The sequence below is a fragment of the Plectropomus leopardus genome, chromosome 12, assembly GCF_026936395.1.
Source record: "Plectropomus leopardus strain MGB_pleo_1.0 chromosome 12, ASM2693639v1, whole genome shotgun sequence".
Classification (NCBI taxonomy): Eukaryota; Metazoa; Chordata; class Actinopteri; order Perciformes; family Serranidae; genus Plectropomus; species Plectropomus leopardus.
In genome coordinates, this window is record NC_142187.1 from 152841 (window position 1) to 171621 (window position 18781).

The 18781-nt window shown below is 44.3% G+C and overlaps 1 protein-coding gene across 1 annotated transcript in view; it reads right to left on the reverse strand.

Moving 5' to 3' along the window:
• LOC121951861 (voltage-gated inwardly rectifying potassium channel KCNH6-like) overlaps nucleotides 1–18303 on the reverse strand; it is an 81841-nt gene extending 63538 nt beyond the window's left edge. Inside the window, exons 1-5 of the mRNA XM_088085451.1 lie at nucleotides 18239–18303; nucleotides 14490–14628; nucleotides 13051–13188; nucleotides 6770–6924; nucleotides 6118–6359 (exon numbers count right to left, since the gene is read on the reverse strand). Coding sequence (XP_087941577.1) covers nucleotides 6118–6359; nucleotides 6770–6924; nucleotides 13051–13188; nucleotides 14490–14628; nucleotides 18239–18303 — 739 coding nt within the window. The remainder of the gene's footprint in view (nucleotides 1–6117; nucleotides 6360–6769; nucleotides 6925–13050; nucleotides 13189–14489; nucleotides 14629–18238) is intronic.
• Between the last annotated feature and the right edge of the window lie 478 nt (nucleotides 18304–18781).

Here is an 18781-nt window from a genome sequence, read left to right on the forward strand (position 1 = left end):
ACTGCCAGGGCTCCCTGCTCGAAGAACAAACTCTTTGTCTGTAAGCTGAGCCATATCTGTGTTGGTTATAATAAAAGTTATTACCAACTTTACGAGCCTATTGTTGTACTGCATCTGGGTCCTACCACCACCCGTTTCAGTACAATCTGGCCAGACAGGGACCCAGCAGACTCCAATGCTCTGCAATCCCGCCTAGCCCGTGGAAGAATGCTCCAGCAACACGAGGCTAAAGCTAACCTCCAACCCAGCAGAGCGCGTCGGCTGGTCTGCATCAGCCCTGGGCAGGCGCTAACCCTGTTAGCCAACCAGGTTCAACAGATGGCTACATCACTGACTCAGCACGCCGCTCCTGCTCCTTCTCCTTCTCCGACTCCCTCCCCCAGCATGGCATCAGAACTGCGTGTGGGAGCGCCAGAACGCTATGCCGGGGATCCGGAGGGGTGCAATCCATTTCTCACCAACTGCTCGATCCTGTTTGCCCTGCAGCCTCGCACATTCGCCACGGAGGGGGCTCGGGTCGCCTTCACCATAAATCACCTCACGGGCAGAGCACGCCTGTGGGGGACGGCGGAGTGGGAGAGGGGCACGCCAGCCTGTGCGTCATTTCAAGCATTTTCCGAGGAGCTTCGCAAGGTGTTTGGTCCGTCCTTCATGGTCCCGATGCTACTGAGGGGCCTGTTGAACCAACGGCGGGGGACAGGACAGTGGCAGATTACGCCATCGATTCAGAACTCCAAGCTCGACAGAAGCGATTGGTCGCCCAGTGTGACGCTTTCCTCAACGGTCTAGCCCCATATATAAAAGACGAACTGGTGTCGTTTGATCTGCCTCATTCCCTGGACGGACTCATTGAGATTACCACGAGGCTAGATAAACGCATTCAGGCGAGGAAAAAGGAGCGACGCCAGGAGGAGGGGGCTCATCGTGTTCCAGTTCGTCAGCCAGGATCTCCAATGATTCCCGGGTCACCTCCAGTGTCAGCTCCAGGGGGTCCAGAGCCCATGCAGGTGGGTCAGACCCGGCTGTCTTCGGAGGAACGGGAGAGACGCCGACGAGGAAATCTCTGTCTTTATTGTGGTCAGGCCGGCCATTTTGTCACCAAATGCCCGGTAAAAGGCAGGGCTCAGCAGTCGAGAGGGGCATCCTGCTGAGCCGATCCCAGAACTCTGTCCCTAGTCCTCGTCCGCTGTTCCACGTCCAGCTCCTGGTGAAAGAGGGGTCCCACACCCTCGCCACCTTCGTTGACTCCGGGGCCGACGTCAACCTCATTGACCAAGAACTCGCCCGTCAGCTGGGGATTGAGCAGGTTCCCCTTCCACGTCCCGTTCCGGCACATGCACTAGATGGACATCTTCTGGGAACGGTCATTCATCAGACCGTTCCTGTCTCCATGCTCCTGGCAGGAGAACATCGTGAGACCATCCAGTTTCACGTTCTGGATTCCCCCAAAGTTCCTCTGATTCTTGGATATCCATGGCTGAGGCGCCATAATCCACATATAGACTGGGCCACGGGTTCGATTCTGTCATGGAGTCCTTCCTGTCAGCACATCTGCCTCCAACAACAGATCACGCCCACACCGCCTGCCAGCGCCGGTTCCCCTCCAGACCTCTCCGGGGTGCCATCGGATTACCACGACTTTCGTGAGGTCTTCAACAAGTCCAGGGCCACATCTCTACCACCCCATCGACCATATGACTGCGCCATTGATCTCCTGCCTGGGTCTACTCCTCCCAAGGGCCGTCTCTTCTCGCTGTCTGCACCAGAGAGGGAGGCCATGGAGACCTACATCTCCGAGTCCCTGGCTTCTGGAATCATCCGACCCTCCTCGACTCCTGCCGGGGCCGGATTTTTCTTCGTGGGGAAGAAAGACGGATCGCTCAGACCATGCATCGACTACAGAGGTCTGAACGACATCACAGTGAAAAATCGATATCCCCTTCCCCTCATCGCCTCTGCTTTCGAGCTGTTGCAAGGTTCCACTGTGTTCACTAAACTTGATCTACGCAACGCCTATCACCTGGTTCGCATCCGCGAGGGGGATGAATGGAAAACAGCTTAACACCCCACAGGACATTACAGATATCTGGTGATGCCTTTTGGACTTACTAACTTCTAGCCGTGTTTCAAGCCCTCATCAACGACGTGCTCAGAGACATGCTAAATAAGTTTGTTTTCGTCTATCTTGACGATATTTTGATTTTCTCCCGATCCATGCCTGAACACATTCATCATGTACAGAGAGTTCTGCAGCGCCTTCTTGAAAACTCTCTGTTCGTGAAGGCTGAAAAGTGTGAGTTTCACACCTCTTCCGTCACCTTCCTGGGTTACATCATCAGCCACAACCACATGGAGATGGACCCCACCAAGGTTTCCGCTGTGTCCTCCTGGCCTGTACCTGACTCCCATAGCAGTTGCAGCGGTTCCTGGGGGTTAGCCAACTTTACAGGCGTTTCATCAGAGGCTACAGCAGTAGCAGCTCTCTCACTGCCCTCACCTCTTCCAAGATCCAGTTCCGCTGGACCGCAGCTGCAGACGAGGCCTTTCAGCACCTGAAAGAACGCTTCAGCTCGGCTCCTATCCTACTCATCCCTGACCCAGACCGGCAGTTCGTGGTGGAGGTGGATGCTTCCGATGTGGGGGTGGGGGCAGTGCTTTCCCAACGCTCTGCAGAGGATGGGAAACTGCACCCCTGTGCTTTCTTCTCCCGGCGTCTGTCTCCAGCAGAGAGGAATTATGACATTGGGAATCGGGAATTGTTAGCTGTAAAGCTAGCATTGGAGGAGTGGCGACACTGGCTGGAGGGTACCAGGGATCCCTTCCTCGTCTGGACTGACCATAAGAATCTCGAATACATCCGCTCAATAAGCCAGGTGAACTCGTAAGCCCGGTGGGCCATCTTTTCGCCTGGCTTCAACTTCACGCTCTCCTATCGCCCGGTTCCCGGAATGTCAAGCCTGGCCTTGTCTCTTGAGCAGTTCTGGTGGGAAAGGAAGACTCCCCTCACACACAGACAATATTCTTCCCCTCATCTCGTCTCCTGGCCACATTTACATGGGAGATCGAGGAGCGGATCAAAGGCAAGACTGGAGGATCAGCCGGGGCCCAGCTCAGGTCCACAGGATCGCCTGTTCGTCCCTCAGGAGTTCCGGTCGGAGGTTTTGCAGTGGGCCCACAACTCTCGACTTACCTGTCACCCGGGAATAGCTCGGACCAAGTAGGTCCTACAACGGCGATTCTGGTGGGCAACTCTGGATGAGGATACCAGGGACTTTGTAAACGCTTGTTCAGTCTGCAGTCAGAACAAGACTCCTCGCCAAGCTCCTGCCGGCTTCCTGAGGCCCCTCCCTGTTCCTCATCGTCCTTGGTCCCATGTTGCTCTGGACTTTGTTACCAGTCTGCCACTGTCAGGAGGGAACACCACCATCCTGACAGTGGTAGACCGATTCAGTAAAATGGCACATTTTGTGCCTCTGCCAAAACTCCCATCCGCCAAAGAAACTGCCTGTTTATTGCTGGACCACGTATTCAGACTCCACGGACTCCCCACCGACGTGGTGTCAGATCGTGGCCCTCAATTCACGTCGGCGTTTTGGAGGGAGTTCTGCCGTCTCCTGGGAGCTTCCACCAGTCTGTCCTCGGTTATCATCCCCAATCAATGGCCAAGCGAGAGGATGAACCAGGAGATGGAGACGAGCTCGGTGTATGGCCTCCTCTCATCCGGCCTCCTGGTCCTCCCAGCTCATGTGGGTAGAATATGCGCACAACACCCTGGTCAGCTCTGCCACGGGACTCTCCCCTTTCCAGTGCGCTTATGGCTTCCAGCCCCCTCTGTTTCCCGAACAAGAAAAGGACACGGTGTACCCGTCAGTGGAGGCGTTCATCCGGCGTTGCCGCCAAACCTGGTCGCAGGCCAGAACTGCTCTGCTCCGGGCCACTGGCCGCTATGCTGCTGCTGCCAACCGCCACCGCTCCCAAGCTCCCTCCTACCGGGTGGGGCAGAAGGTATGGCTCTCCACCAGGGACCTCCCCCTTCAGGTGGATTCCCGGAAACTGGCCCCCAAATATGTGGGTCCGTTTCCGGTCGACCGCATCGTCAACCCCATGGCAGTTCGGCTCCGGTTACCTCGTTGATCTTGGATTCACCCAAGCGTTCCATGTCTCTCGGATCAAGCGGTTAAAGCCCTCTCCAGCCCGTCTCCCAGCCACCTCCTCCTCCTCCTCGGATCATCAGGCGGGGCCCCGGCGCACCGTACGTCATCTGCTCGCTCTCGACGCGTGGGAGGGCCTCCAGTACCTGGTGGACTGGGAGGTACGATCGAAGGAGAGGTCGTGGGTGCCGCCTCGTCAGGTCTTGGATGACCAGTTGGTGAAGGAGTTCCACCGCCTGAATCCTGATCAGCCCGCTCGTGCCGTCCAGGGGCGGCGTTCCTCTGTTCCTGTTCCTGCTCCTTCCTGTCCTGTTCCCGGGACGTCTGGGCTGGGATCCTGCTCGGGGGCTCCTGCATCTCGGCTGCTGGCCGTTCCTCCCTCCGATGATGACGACGTGGGTTCCGGCGTATCGGGGGACTTCTGACCCTCCTCCTGACCCCCTCCTCCCGCCAGGCTTTGGTGTTCCTGTTTTGGGACGTCGGGGGCCGTCCCTTGAGGGGCGGGGGTTCTGTCATGGACCTGCTGTTTGTTCCTCCTACCTGCTGCCAGTACTTTTCCACACACCCTCCCTCTGCTCCACTCTACCTGCCAACCACGCCCACAGCTGCAGCTCATCTCCAATCAGTGCAGTATTTAAGACACTCCAGTTCACTCACACATTGCCAGATTGTTCCTCTGCATTATGCATGTCTTTCCAGCGTTTCTCCGTCAGATCACCCGTTGCCGACTCTGCCTGTTCCTGACCTGCTCTCCTCGCCTGACTCCCCCCAGACCTACCTGCTCTTTGTCCTCGACCACGTATCCAGTTTCGGCATTCCGGAAACCTGACGGCTCTACTGGTAAAGACTCCTTCGCTCAGCTAAGATGATCCTCCTGCCTGATCCCTGTCGGTACTGTTACACCCGCGGACGGACTTCCTGGTTACCGAACCCCTGCTTGTCCCAGACCATTCCTCTGTTCGATCCCAGTCGGCGTTCAGCATCGTGGAGCGGCTGCGTGGAGCTACGGGGTTTCCTCCCCGCCAGCCACTGAGGGTACAAGCTTCGTTTCTTCGCCTCGTGTGAAACCCAGAGACACTGCCAGGGCTCCCTGCTCGAAGAACAAACTCTTTGTCTGTAAGCTGAGCCATATCTGTGTTGGTTATAATAAAAGTAATTACCAACTTTACGAGCCTATTGTTGTACTGCATCTGGGTCCTACCACCACCCGTTTCAATTGGTCACTGGAATTTGATTTCTGTTAGTCTGTATAACTTCATGTTAACTCATCTTGCTTCATTTGTTAAAATAACACGAAGAGTTAACAAAAATTGAACCAGAACTAAAAGGTAACATCTCATTTTCCCCTTGATCCGGTCAAAATAAACTACACTACAGGTCTTAAAACACCTATAGACATGCACTAGGACATAATGAAGCATAGTGTTAGCTAAGGCAGAGCATTGAAGTCACACTAACATGAACTAATACACATCAGCTAATTTATTCATGTTTAACCATTACTGGCTTGTTCACAACTGTGTGATCAGCTAACTTGTCACATCCACTCATATCCATGCGGGTGTACAGCTATGTCATTATAACCTGACACTTCTGTTACTCAGCTGATATGCACATAACACAGTTTGCTGCTGAAGCTCCCTACACCTCCTCAGCCTCCTAATTATTTGCTAGGTGTTTTAGCATTACTTCTTCCAACAGTAAACTTACTGCTTACTGCTAGTCTGTAAAAGCTTTTGCATTTGAATTACCTGTTGAACCAATTTTTAGTGATGGACATTTCCTTGACATAAATGTCTGTCTTCACTATGCAACAGTAAGCTCCAAGTCAAAAGTTCTTATTTCTTTTAACTACTGTCCCTTCTGCGTAACTAGTTTTCCTGAAATGGTCAAAAAGTACTATTTTTATTTTATTTTGTTATTTGTTTATCTTTGTTATGTTATTGTTATTTTTTGTAGAACTTACCGCCAATAAGCATAATGCAGATGGAGAAGATCTTCTCAGAGTTGGTGTTTGGGGAGACATTCCCGAAGCCTACACTGGTCAGACTACTGAAGGTGAAGTACAAAGCTGTGACATATTTATCCCTGATAGAGGGACCCGACCCAATGATGCAGTCATTGTACGGCTTTCCTAGCTGCTCGCCTAGATTATCCAGCCAACCAATTCCAGCTGAGGTCGACCGTTCCACATTGCCTATGGCATACCTGTGGTAAAAAGACATGTAAAATGCTCCGTCTATTCACATTACATTGGGATGCAGTATTTTAAACAATGGCTTCTTTGCCCACTGTGCTTTGATTGGGTAGTACTCATTACGTTACGATGTTGAGGTCATACTTTAGATTTGTACTCACCATTCACAGCAGAGTAGGGCAAACTTGCCTTTACTTCATTACACTTGCAAGGATTTTACTATAAGCATTTCAATGCAGATCACAATAAAAATCTGCTAATGCCAAAACTCTTTTTTTAACTCCTAAACCATCCATGGGTCTTTTCTAGTAGTACACCTCTATTTCAATCAATAAAGCAGTCTACACTGGCTGTATAAGGACTTGGTTTCAAGTTTTGATTTGAATTACAAGTTACTGCAAGATAAATTGGAGTACTATACCAGATGCAGGCCAGCCAGTGGGCGATGAGGGCAAAGGTGCACATGAGGAGGAAGAGCACAGCTGTACCATACTCTGAGTAACGGTCCAACTTCCTGGCTACACGAACCAATCGTAGTAACCGAGCTGTTTTCAGTAAGCCAATCAGTGTGGTGGTCTGTTAGGAAGAGGAGCAAAAGAACAGCGATGTGATGTAATGCTGGTGACCAAATAATGTACAAAACCAAATTAAAGGTGCAAGCAGCGCACAGGTTGAGGGTGCTGGTAAAATACTGTGTGACGTGGCTGTGAATTTCACTGAGTCAGGAGTTAAAACCGATTTCCTGCTTACATGGATTTACCTATGCGCTGCCTACCTATTTAAATATAGATATTTTACAGTTACAAATTTTGATACAGAAAATGCTTGATTTTCAGTATGGATTTTAAGTGTAGTAAGCATTGGGAGATTTTAAGTACAGAAAAAAAATTGCAAGCACATAAATTATGTTTTGAAGAGAAATTATATGTAAACAAAACAAAAAAAATTGTTTGAGCAAATAAAAATATAAACTGTAATGAAAAAATGTTGACGATTATCCATACCTAACATGCAATAGTAACCCCTCTTGCTCATATTGTCTCCCTCTCTCCCCTTCAAGCTATGGCAAGGATGCTATACAGGTTAAATGTATCACTAGCATCCACATTATATAGCCCATTATCTCAGTCATGTAGTTCACACAGGGTGGTACATACAGAGGCATATACAATACAGACATACATAAAATAGTAAATGGTACAGTATTCACCTCTTAGATGGAGTGGAAGGGGAGTATAAAGTAGCAAAAAATGGAAATACTCATGTTAAGTGAAACTCTAATTTGAGTAAATATATTTAGTAACATTCTACCACTGCTGACAGATGTATAAAATTCTTAGCAACAGCCTTCTACTTAATAACCAGTACTTTGAATTCCAATACTGATATCATTTTGAATAAACAAATACAAATCATTTAGAGTACAATGTCTTGAGTCATTAGAGGCTGGGCAGCAAAACTGGTGATCCCTCTCGTTTTACACAATGTTATTATTATTCTTCCAAGGAAATCCAACTTCCCATGCATAAAAAAATAATCAACCTTTGCACATAGGTCGAGTCCCACGCCAAACTTACTTAGCTGCAAACACAAGCCAATAGTCCTGATGGTGGCACTACAGTGACTGTTTAAATTTACAAAAGTGAAAATTCCTAACAAACAATTCGTATGCACTACATCTTTTCAACTTACACCAAAATGTAGGCCCAATTATATGGACACTTTTGAACACTTCATAGTGGTACAAATTATGGAGTCCACCTCTCTGTTAAAAAAAAACAACAACAAAAAAACCAACAACAGAAAAACGATTTAGACCTGCAGAGTTCAAAAATTGAGCCTTCTGTGCATCTTTTTTTTTATATTTGCTGTCATGGTAGATTAAGTGTGTAACATCTCAAAGTTTTATCCCAAAAAATACACTTTTGACAGCATTTTCAATTTTGCCCTCAAGAAACTATTACAATCAATGGGTAAAGGCATCTTGAAACGTCAGTTAAAAAAAAATCATATAATCAAAAAACGGACTGTCAGCATCCGTTTGCTGTCTAAATGTTGTATGCATATTCTCAGACTTGTCTTGATCACTGAATTTTTGACAGCAGTTTGAAATCTGGCTTTCCATTCACATCCAGTGTTTTCTACTTGTATAGCTTTCTGGGATAGTGCTTTGCCCTTGATGTCTAAGGTTACAAATTCAAGTCACATATTACATCTCATATACAGAATGCACCTTCTGCTAATGTGCAGTTGTTCATTGTCTTCCAATTTGTCTGCTACTTGCTGCTAAAAATTTCTGGCCCTGATCAATTGCTACACAACAGCTATAATTTTTTTTTTTTTTGGAGTGCAGAACTTCAAGACATAGGCATTGGGTCTCATGCAAGAAACGGTAAATGAATGATTTTTATCTTACTTTTGCACGTATCAAGAATTTGTCCTCATATATTTAGTACCCACAGATTTTTGGGATTCACCAATGTTTTCTTATTTTTGCTTTTCTTTTGGGTAAGAGAAATTTTTACAGGTGGTCCAGAGAACTCGTACCAAGATAAAGATACGAGTTCACAGGCAATTGTTATTCAACACAGAGAAAAATATGTTTTAATTGAGGAATGTTTAAAAAGTACATTTATGTCATTTTTATCAAATTTATGTGAACGTTTAGATTATTTATAATGACTGAATTAATTTATTTCAGGACTAAAGAAATACTATTATACTTGGTGCACTGATACCAATTACTGTAATTCCAGTTACTGTGTGTTCCTTTGTTGGCAGGTGCTACAATGTAACTAAATACATTTGCTCAAGTACTGTATTAAAGTACAAATATGAGGTTATTTTTCCGTAACCTAAGTACCTTAATTTTATGCCACTTTCCATTTTTACCATGCTACACTTCACAGGAAAATATTGAACTTTTTACTCCACTAGTTATTATTAGATAACTTCTTAAGTGAAAGTAATTTTTCAAGCAAAATACATTTCATTGTTCCAGCTTGCTGAAATTACTGAATGTATGAGGACTGTTGCTTTTTCTCCTAATTATTTAAATTAATTTGATTTTTAAATTATTTTTTTCCCTAAAATCACATTTACTTGGTTTAAATGTCTGTAACAGTAGGCCTACATCAATTTCACTACTGTAGAAGTTCTTCCTCTTGCAACCACTTCTGGTGTCAAATCTCTAGTCAGGCCATCTGTGTGAGTCTTTACACACGGCACAAAACCTGTCCTTATATTGTATTTAGGGATTTATGATCAAGCGGAATTCATTGTTGAGCACACCTGGGTCAGAGCAGATTTGGATGGGTAAGAGTGTTTGATGCATCTGATGTTGACTTCTCTTTTATTTTCTCTTAATATCTTTATGATCTTGTTTTTCTGCACTCTTCTTGCTCACTCAGGACTGAAGCAGAAATGTCAATCCTTATACTTGGGCGAGATAATTAACCATCAGTGTGTGAACATGTAGGACCGGTCCCTACCTCCACATGAATTTTTGTGTGAATAGATTCTTCTGCCACTAGACGGCAATACCTGTGAACAATCACACCTGAAGCACTTTTTGCACTTACTAAGGGTTTTTTTCCTTAAGTCTAAATTCTTGCTTGTGTTGTACGTCGCTTTGGATAAAAGCGTCTAATGCTAAATGAAATTGTAGAATTGTAGAAGAATGTAATTCGTAGTTGTAATGTGAAAGCGCTTTGAGAGGTCAAACAATAAGAAAAGCACTGTGCCATTTGCTATTCTCCCTCAACAACAAACTCCTTAAACCCACAACCCCTCTCAATCCTTCACTGTTGATAAATGCAATGACTTCTTTAGTTTCTTTCAAAATAACATCTTCAATATTCACAACCAGGTGGCCTCCTCTAACCCCCTCAACTTACACCTGAACCCCAATGTAAACAGATCGCTTCTTCTCATCATTCACTGAAATCTCTCCATCTGATATTCTCTGTCGTAGCTGGTATGACTTGTTTTACCAGTACCTTGGACCCATTCCCATCCAGTGCTGCTTTTGATACCATAACCATTCCACACTTTTACACATTACATTCCTCAAATCTACCCTTAGTATTACTGGCTGTGCCCTTTTTCTAGCTCCAGTCCTGCCTCTCTGATAGACATCAATTTATCACTAATAACAACTGCAAATAGTCCTCTCACCCACAGTGTGCCCCAGGGTTCAGTGCTTGGTCCTATTCTTTTCATTGTTTACATGCTACGACTTGAACAGATTCTCTGCCACTCTAGCTGCCAGTTTCATGTGAAGACATCACCGCAGTCCTCCACAACCTCCACTAGCTCCCAGTTAAACGCAGGAGAGACTTCAATATTCTATTCAACATCTACAAAGCCCTAACTAATGTGGTTTCTCCCTGTCTATCTGACCTTCTCTACCAGCGCTCTCTGTACTAAATCAACGTTTTGCTGATGCCAAACTCCCTCAAATCCCCAGGACCAAGCACCAAACCCAGGGTGTCAGGCTGTTTTCAGTTCTCTATGGACCACACCATATCAAAAGTACCTCCACACAATCTGCATGAAAAAGGATCTTAAAATCCATGTCGTCAGACTTGCCTTCCACAGCTAACCCATACCCTCCCTACACCCCTGCCTCATGTTTTCATTTCCATTTCAATTCCAATCCTTTATTTTACTGGCTTAATTAATAAATTTCTGGGGGTTTTTTGTTTGTTTTCACTGTATATAAATCCATGTAAAGTGTCTTCAAGTACTCTGAAAAACACAACGCAAGAGTGATGTATTAGAATTGGTATGCCTGTTTAGTGCTGGACTACTGTCTAGTGAGTAGTTTAAGTTTTCTTTTATATGTTCTAGAATGCAAATGTGACTTTTTACAAGTGCTTATTATGTGCCTGTTCGGAAAATAGTGGCTTATTTAGTTAATGTCATTTTTGTCCTGGTTAGTAGTTTCAACCATTAATGAGGTGACTGTGACATTTTTTGAGACCACCAACATATCAGAACAATGTCATGTCTAGGAAATTATGTTGCTTTATGTCTTGTGTCTATGTTGTCTCATGATTTCCTGTTATATTTTGAAATTCTAACTCTCCTCTCGTTTCAGGTGACTTACTTCCTCTTTGTGTGTTTTCCCTGTTTCAGTTCGTCATGTCCTTTAAGTCTGAGAACCAGCGCCATTTCCAAGCTCTAAGAACAAACAAAACCTGACTTGTCTAGTCACGTTTTGTTTGTTGCTCACTCCTGCTTCATAGTCAGGTCAAGTTTCTTGTTTTATTTTGACACTTTGATAGATCTTTGTTTTCTTTCCTAGCAGTTCTTCCTTGCTCGAGTGATTTTTGTTTTGTCAGTTTTTGCTGCCTTGATTGAGTGATTTTTAGTTTTTGCCTTCCCTCTGCGATAGTCTGTTTTTGTTGCCTTTTTCCGAATAAATTCTTTGATTAATACTTTGGTCTCTTGTGTCATGCATTTGGGTTCATCTCCAAGTTCGGTTCTTGTCAAACAAGAATGTGCTAATACCAATATATCTGTGATAAGCCAATGTCGGCAGATTTTTTTCCCCAAACTTATAATTTGTTGAGCTCTATCCTATGTACACATTAGTGTAAAATTAAAATTAACGCACATGAAATCCAGAAGACTGACTTCCTATCAGTTGAAAAAAATGATAAAATGTTTTATATACCCTGACAGATGAGAGCAATGATCCACTTACTTTTCATGATTATCAAAGTAACTTTTGTTTGATGTTTTCAAGCATCCCAAGCCCACACATAATGCAATTGCATAGCAGATTTTTCTTTTGTAAAGATGAAAGCATTGATGAATGGGCCTCTGCATCTTCCCACATGTTAAAGGCACTGGCTAGATGACTACGGGGAAAGGAACAACCTGTTCTCATTCTAAACTCATCAAATAGCGCCGCTCTGTCAGTGCTGTCGGCATACAAGTGTGAGACCAAAAGCCACTTTCTGTGTCCACATGTAACACATACAGATGTGACTGATGATAATGCGTTTGGACTGAGCCAGTGGCAGTGTTATCAAATGCTGGCGGGCAGGGATGGCAGCCAGTGCATCCACGCGGAATGCAAAAACCATTTGCGTGCACCTGAAACGCTGAAGGACGGTGTCAGGTAACGATGCTGCCAGTAACCACGTAAAATGAGAAACACGAGGGCACTCATAGGGCGGGTGGGTGGGGTTATGTCCCACAAACCAACCAAACCAACCAACCAAACCAACTTTCATGTGGGAGTTTGGAGTTCACTACCACGTGGATGTGTGTGTCTGTGTTTTGCTTCATCCCATTACATATTGACCTCAAAGTAATGGCCTGCGTCATCCCACCCCATGCATTTGTTGACATCACCATAACAGCATCCTGGAGCATAAACAGCTGACAAACAAGGACACTTAAAATGTCATAGGTTGACACAGCAGGTCCTGACAGATCGGCACCATGTGACAAGTTTGGAGTGAGAACGTGTTGACAGGGACTGTGAAGTTGAGCCCTTGCAAATAAGATTGTTAACATGTTAACAGAGTCTGTGCTTTCAAGTGTTCATTTCTTTCTCATCTTTCTCTTCTGTGCCCTGTTTTCCTGCAATCCCAGCAGTATTATCACACTACTATATCCACCTTTAACACAAACCTCCATTTCTCACCCCACCCTCATCAATCTTCTTTTTTCCTCCCTCCTTCCTACCTCTCCCTCTCCACCTCCTCTAACCACCTCCTCTCCTGAGCGGTAGATGAGGAGATCGAAGGGAATGGCTGCCACCATGTCAATGAGGAACCACCCTTTGAAGTAGTGGACTGCTATCCGAGAAGATTGGCTCACCACCTGAGGAGACAAAACACAAATAGTTGGCCACATGTGCCATCAAATTTTAATAACTGCACTTTAAGAGAGGGTAGACTGAATGTGGAATGCCACAACCCTGTCAGAGGGATCGTGGTGTTGGTTGTGCTGTTGCTGTGGTCCTGTCTGAGACAGCGCCTATGTTATGGGTCTTGGTTGCACAGATGCTGTGATCCTGCTCAACGCGACCTTCTCGTGCCATTATTATGCATCATTCCTCCACTATAAATATATGCATGGGACTCTTATCAACACTTACGATATTTGTAGGTAACATCACATGCTATCATAGAGTGCATTTAGTAATTTTAGTAGTATAGTAGTCACATTATCACATTTGTTATATATGCTATTGTTACCATTATTGCTGTGCTTTTCTCCCTCTCTCTCCCTTTCTCTTCCCTTCTCTCTTTCTCTCTCTCTTTCGCTTTCCTTTTGGTCATTACTGTAATTGAATTGTTAGTTATGACATCAATTGCACATCTGTCCGTCCCTCCTAAGTCGTTCTTTCTGAGGTTTCTACCATTTTTTTATCACCGTTACAGGGTTTTTTTGCGTGTGTTTTTCCTTAGACGATGTGAGAGTCTAAGGGCAGAGGGATGCTGTATGCTGTAAAGCCCTCTGAGGCAAACTGTGTTTTGTGATAATGGGCTTTATAAATATAATTTCATTGAAATTGAATTGAATTGTATGGTTTTTTTTTTGCTTTTTAGCTATGTAAAAATTTGTGTTAGAGTTTTGGGTCTCTTCAGAATCAAGCAACAACCGGAGAGCTTTTTTACTCATCAAGTTAAGCCAGTTAACTTAAGTTAAGCCATTTTACAGTACTTACATGTTTGACATTATAATAATCAAGTGATATTACATGAGCTCTTCTAAAAAAACTAAAAAACCCTCAACTGCAGATGAGAATATATCATAGTACAGTAACATATAGTGCAAAATAATAGTAATAATAATAATAATAATAAAAACTTGTTAAAGCCACAAAAAAATCCTTGGTTGTACAATTACAGAAGAGTTCCCTCTTTAGATGAGGAACCACCTAGATACATTAAAAAAAAAATGTGGTCAGTGAGGGTTTAAATCTGGATTATTGCTATCATTTTGCTGCATCAACAGCAGAAAGCCCTCTGATGAGCAGGTCTTTTTTTTTTTACTTTAAACTATTAGTGCAATTAAGTGTTGAGTCAAGGATTTGTTCATTAGTCAATCTGTCATTCACACACAGAGCTGGTAAGTCAGACGGTCAGTTTGTAAGTAAGGCTATCATACATGTTTACCTCATCATTGGAGTTAACATAAGTGGTCCTGAAGTTGATGATTATGTCAACAATGAACATGATGTCTACTATCGAATCCACTACATTGAGGGGGGAACAGGAGTAACCACAGGTCTGGATGACTGCCTCCTCTTGGTCACTAAATAGAAACACATCAATAAATTATTTTTTCTAAAAGAGAGAGCAAAACATTCTCTGCAACACATTAAACATCACAAATAAGTAGACCACAACACTGAGAAAAGTGATAATTAAAGAATAACACTGAACTTAAGACTTGCCTCAGATATCAACATGTATAAATTAATCTTCTATATTAAAACACTTTTGAGCATTGTGAGGCCAAAAAAGTCCTGTGGGTGGCAGAGAAAAGACAGCAAAGGATATTGGCTCATCACAGATTTACTGAGAGTAGATTAGACATTTGTCAACAAACTTCACATTTTAACATGAAGATGGCAATAGAAGATGGCAAGAATTCACCATAACCAGTGAAGCTCAATTTTTGGGGACCATATATATCCAGGTGGCAGTGGTCTTAGGAAACTGTGGGTGCATCCCAAGTATCTTATTTGATATTTCCTTTTTCCTTGCTTAAATGGTAAATTGTTCTAATGCACCATCTTGACAACCGTCTCAAAGCCCCTGTTTCTGATCTGAGGGGAGAGGTTTAAGGAGGCACGCCCTTATTGAATATTATTGATTTGGTGCTGTAGCTGACTGTGGAGACAAAGGACAGATTACCAATGTGTTTGTCTTAAAACACATATAATAAGATTTAAATTTAATGCCCGTAGGAAAATCTGTGACAGCTGCTGAAAGTTTCTAGTGTAACCAAATCACCTAGTGCATCTTTAATTGCCCTTATTATTATTTTTTCCACTCTCACCTCTAGTGGGAGTTTTTGGACATGAGGGGGTTTGTAAGGCAGTCTGATAGAAAAAGAGAGTGTGGAGCCAAACAGTTTTTGACCTCCTTCTCTCGAGCTTTTCTCTTTATTCCCTATTTTATATTGGATATCTGTAACTGGACAAAACAAACACAAGAGTTACCATGGCGAGCAGCACAGCCTCGCAGTTCTGCAACAAACTCAAAAGCAAGCCACACACACACACAAAAAAAGACTTTTTGTAAAGCAAAGGTTTGTGTTTTCCTTGTTTGAAACATGGTCATATGAGTAGCAGCTGCAAAGATAAAGTCCAGTGTCAAGAATACTCTCGACTGCATCCTGCATTGCTGCACGTGAACACAAATGACTCTCAAAAAAAAAAAAAAAATCGTAAATGAAGGCTGTAAACAACAATCTATATCAAGCGCCTTTGTACAAACAATGTAACACTTGCAGTGTCACTGGGGCTGGTAAGGAAGATTGTGTTCTTTCGATCATCCCAGTATGTTTCAAGGCACAAAAAGACAGTAACGACATATGCATTCTTGGACCCAACCAGCTCTTCTTCCTTCGCGTCAAAGTCACTGATAAACCAACTTAAAATGAACGGACGCAACACAAGAATTTCGTTGAGAACAATGGGAAATGAATCTGTTGTCAACACCTGTCTTGTGACTGGACTTGAAATGGTGGCTTGGATGGCACTGAGTTCATCGAACCCGCAGGGGGTATTCACAGAAAACCATCCCAGTGACTAAAGATAACTCCCTGCCAAGAGGATGTTAACATTTTGCATCACCTGAAAGAAATGAAACTTCCCACCATCGAAGCAGAGGTTGGACTGCTCATAGCAACCAATTTTCTCATGGCATTAGAGCCACTACAAGTGGTCAGCAGCATAAACGATGGACCATAGGCCATAGGAACAATATTGGGCTGGAGAGTAAATGGACCAGACAGAAGTGGAAAAGAAATGACAGAGATGAACACATTGACAGAAGTTACTGCAAATCCAATCTCAGTAGCTAAGCTAGAAGATCTCTGGCTACTGCAGTTTAAGTGGGACTTTCCTGATGCTGGACAAAATAAAGACATTGAAATGTCAACGGATGACCACCGATTCATGAACATTGTGTCTCAATCCTCAAAACTCATGGACAGTCATTACAGTGTTTGTCTTCCTGTGTGGAACAAGTGATTGTGCATGCAATGTGCATTAAACTTATGGAAAAGATTCTCAAAATACATAAAGTTCTATGCAGAATACTTTGCATTTATGGATGACATTCTCAAGAAAGACTACAAAATTAAGCTCAACAGCACCGATTGCAAGCCTACTGAGGGCAAACATGTTATCTGCCTCAACATGGAGTCAGACATCCAGTTAAACAGAAACTTTGTGTTGTCTTCAACTGCAGGGGCCAGACCTAACAAGCTCTCTACTTGGAGTCCTCATGAGGTTATGCCCAGACTGTGGTGGTTATGGCTGAGGTAGAGGCCATGTACCACCAGTATGAGTAAGACACGGATCCCCTCAGGTTTCTCTGGTGACCTAAGGGGAAATATGATCAGGAGCTTGTAGAACTCAAGATGTCTCTGGGATTTTGAGGATGACTTTGGCCACAAAGCTGCCATAACTGTCAAGAAAAATTTTTTTGTGGATGACTTCCTAAAGTCAACTACTGATGAAGACAAAGCCAACCCCCATTGTGCTGACTTGAGAAGCATGTTGGCAAAAGGTGGATTTTGATTAACAAAATGGTTGAGCAACAGTCCAAAGGTGCTAACTTGATTGCTGAAGAGGAGAGAGCGCAAGGGTTTCAAGACCTGAACCTGGATCAAGACAACTTGCCGATGGAGAGAGTATTGAGAATCCAGTGGTATGCCGAATCAGATAAGTTCAAGTTCTAGATCAACCTCAAAGATTGGCCACACACTAGGAGAGGTCTACTTTTACTTGTCAGTTCCATCTTTGATCTGATGGGCTTTCTTGCTCCAGTTGTAATGCTAGCCAAAAGACTACTGTAAGAGTTATGCCAGCAAAAATACAGCTGGGATGAAGACTCACCAGACAGCGTCTTTGAGCTGGAAGAAATGGATGTCAAATCTGCAGCAAGTTGAGTCTTTTGGAGTTGACAGATGTGTCAAGACAAAGCAGTTTACACCATTCTTTGCACAGCTACATCACTTTGCAGATGAGAAGAAAGATGCCTATGGAACAACAAGCTACCTACTGCTCCGCACTGCAACTGGTGAGACCATCAACCAAGAAAGGAGCTGACAACAGCCACAGTTGCCATTAAGATGGCCAAGCTTCTGAAAAAAGAAGTTGAGCTGAAGCTGCATGAATCAATTTTTGGACTGATAGCACGGCTGTGCTAACGTACTTGAACAGCGAAGGCACCAGAGTCAAAAGTTTCGTTGCAAATAGAATAACAACAATACTGGAGCGCAGTCACTCTTCTCAGTGGAGATATGTCAGTGCTGCTCTAAATCCCACTCATCACTCTTCATCAGAGGACAGATTGCCAAAGCTTTCTTGAGAAGTGAATGCCCGGTCTCAGAACTAGATTTCTTGCTCTGTGCACAAGAACAGTGTCCCAAGAATCCAGATCCTGAAATGCTGGACATTGATGACACAGAGGTCAAAAGAGTAGCTCAAGCACATGTTATTCAGGCACAAGAACCTAAGGTTATAATGGACCAGTGGATGAAGCCCTACTCATCTTGGACAGAGCTAAAGCGTGCTGTTGCATGATGTTTTGGAAGTGAAAGATTTTCTAAAAGAACTGAAAGAATTCCTAAGCGGAGAAAGCAGAGATGTTTAGCTTAGGAAAGCTTACCAAAGAACACTCCTCACCTGTGAAGACTTGGAGGATGGTTAAGCTGAGCATCAATGCTGGATGATTCCAAGCAGCCAGCCATACTCCCAAAAGACTTGCACATTGTGAAGCTTCTGCTGAGACATATCCATGATGTAACAGCTCATGTCGGAAGCAATCTCATGTTGGCTCACCTGCATCAACAATTCTGGATTCCTGGAGCTTATGGAGCCATGAGAAGGTTTCTGTCAGAAGACAATGGGGGCGCATGCAGATGCAGCAGCCGGTGGCTCCTCAAATTCTTTCTAACTTTGCTATATTTTGCTAGTTTTTTTCAATTCCGTGGCTCCTTCTGCTGAAGCACGACTTTCCTACCATAGAGAAGCACTCCTCAACATCGGGAAAAGTTATGTGTAGACCGCGAGAGGATCTGCAAAAACGGCAGACGCTGAGCTGCCAGTCAAAGCAGAGGAGAGAAACGAAACCTAAAACGTCGGATGAAGAGAGGGAGGACAGCAGGTATAAGAGCGAAAGCTGTTCTTCTACCAAGCCTTCTTCTGGCTAATGTCCACTCACAGGGG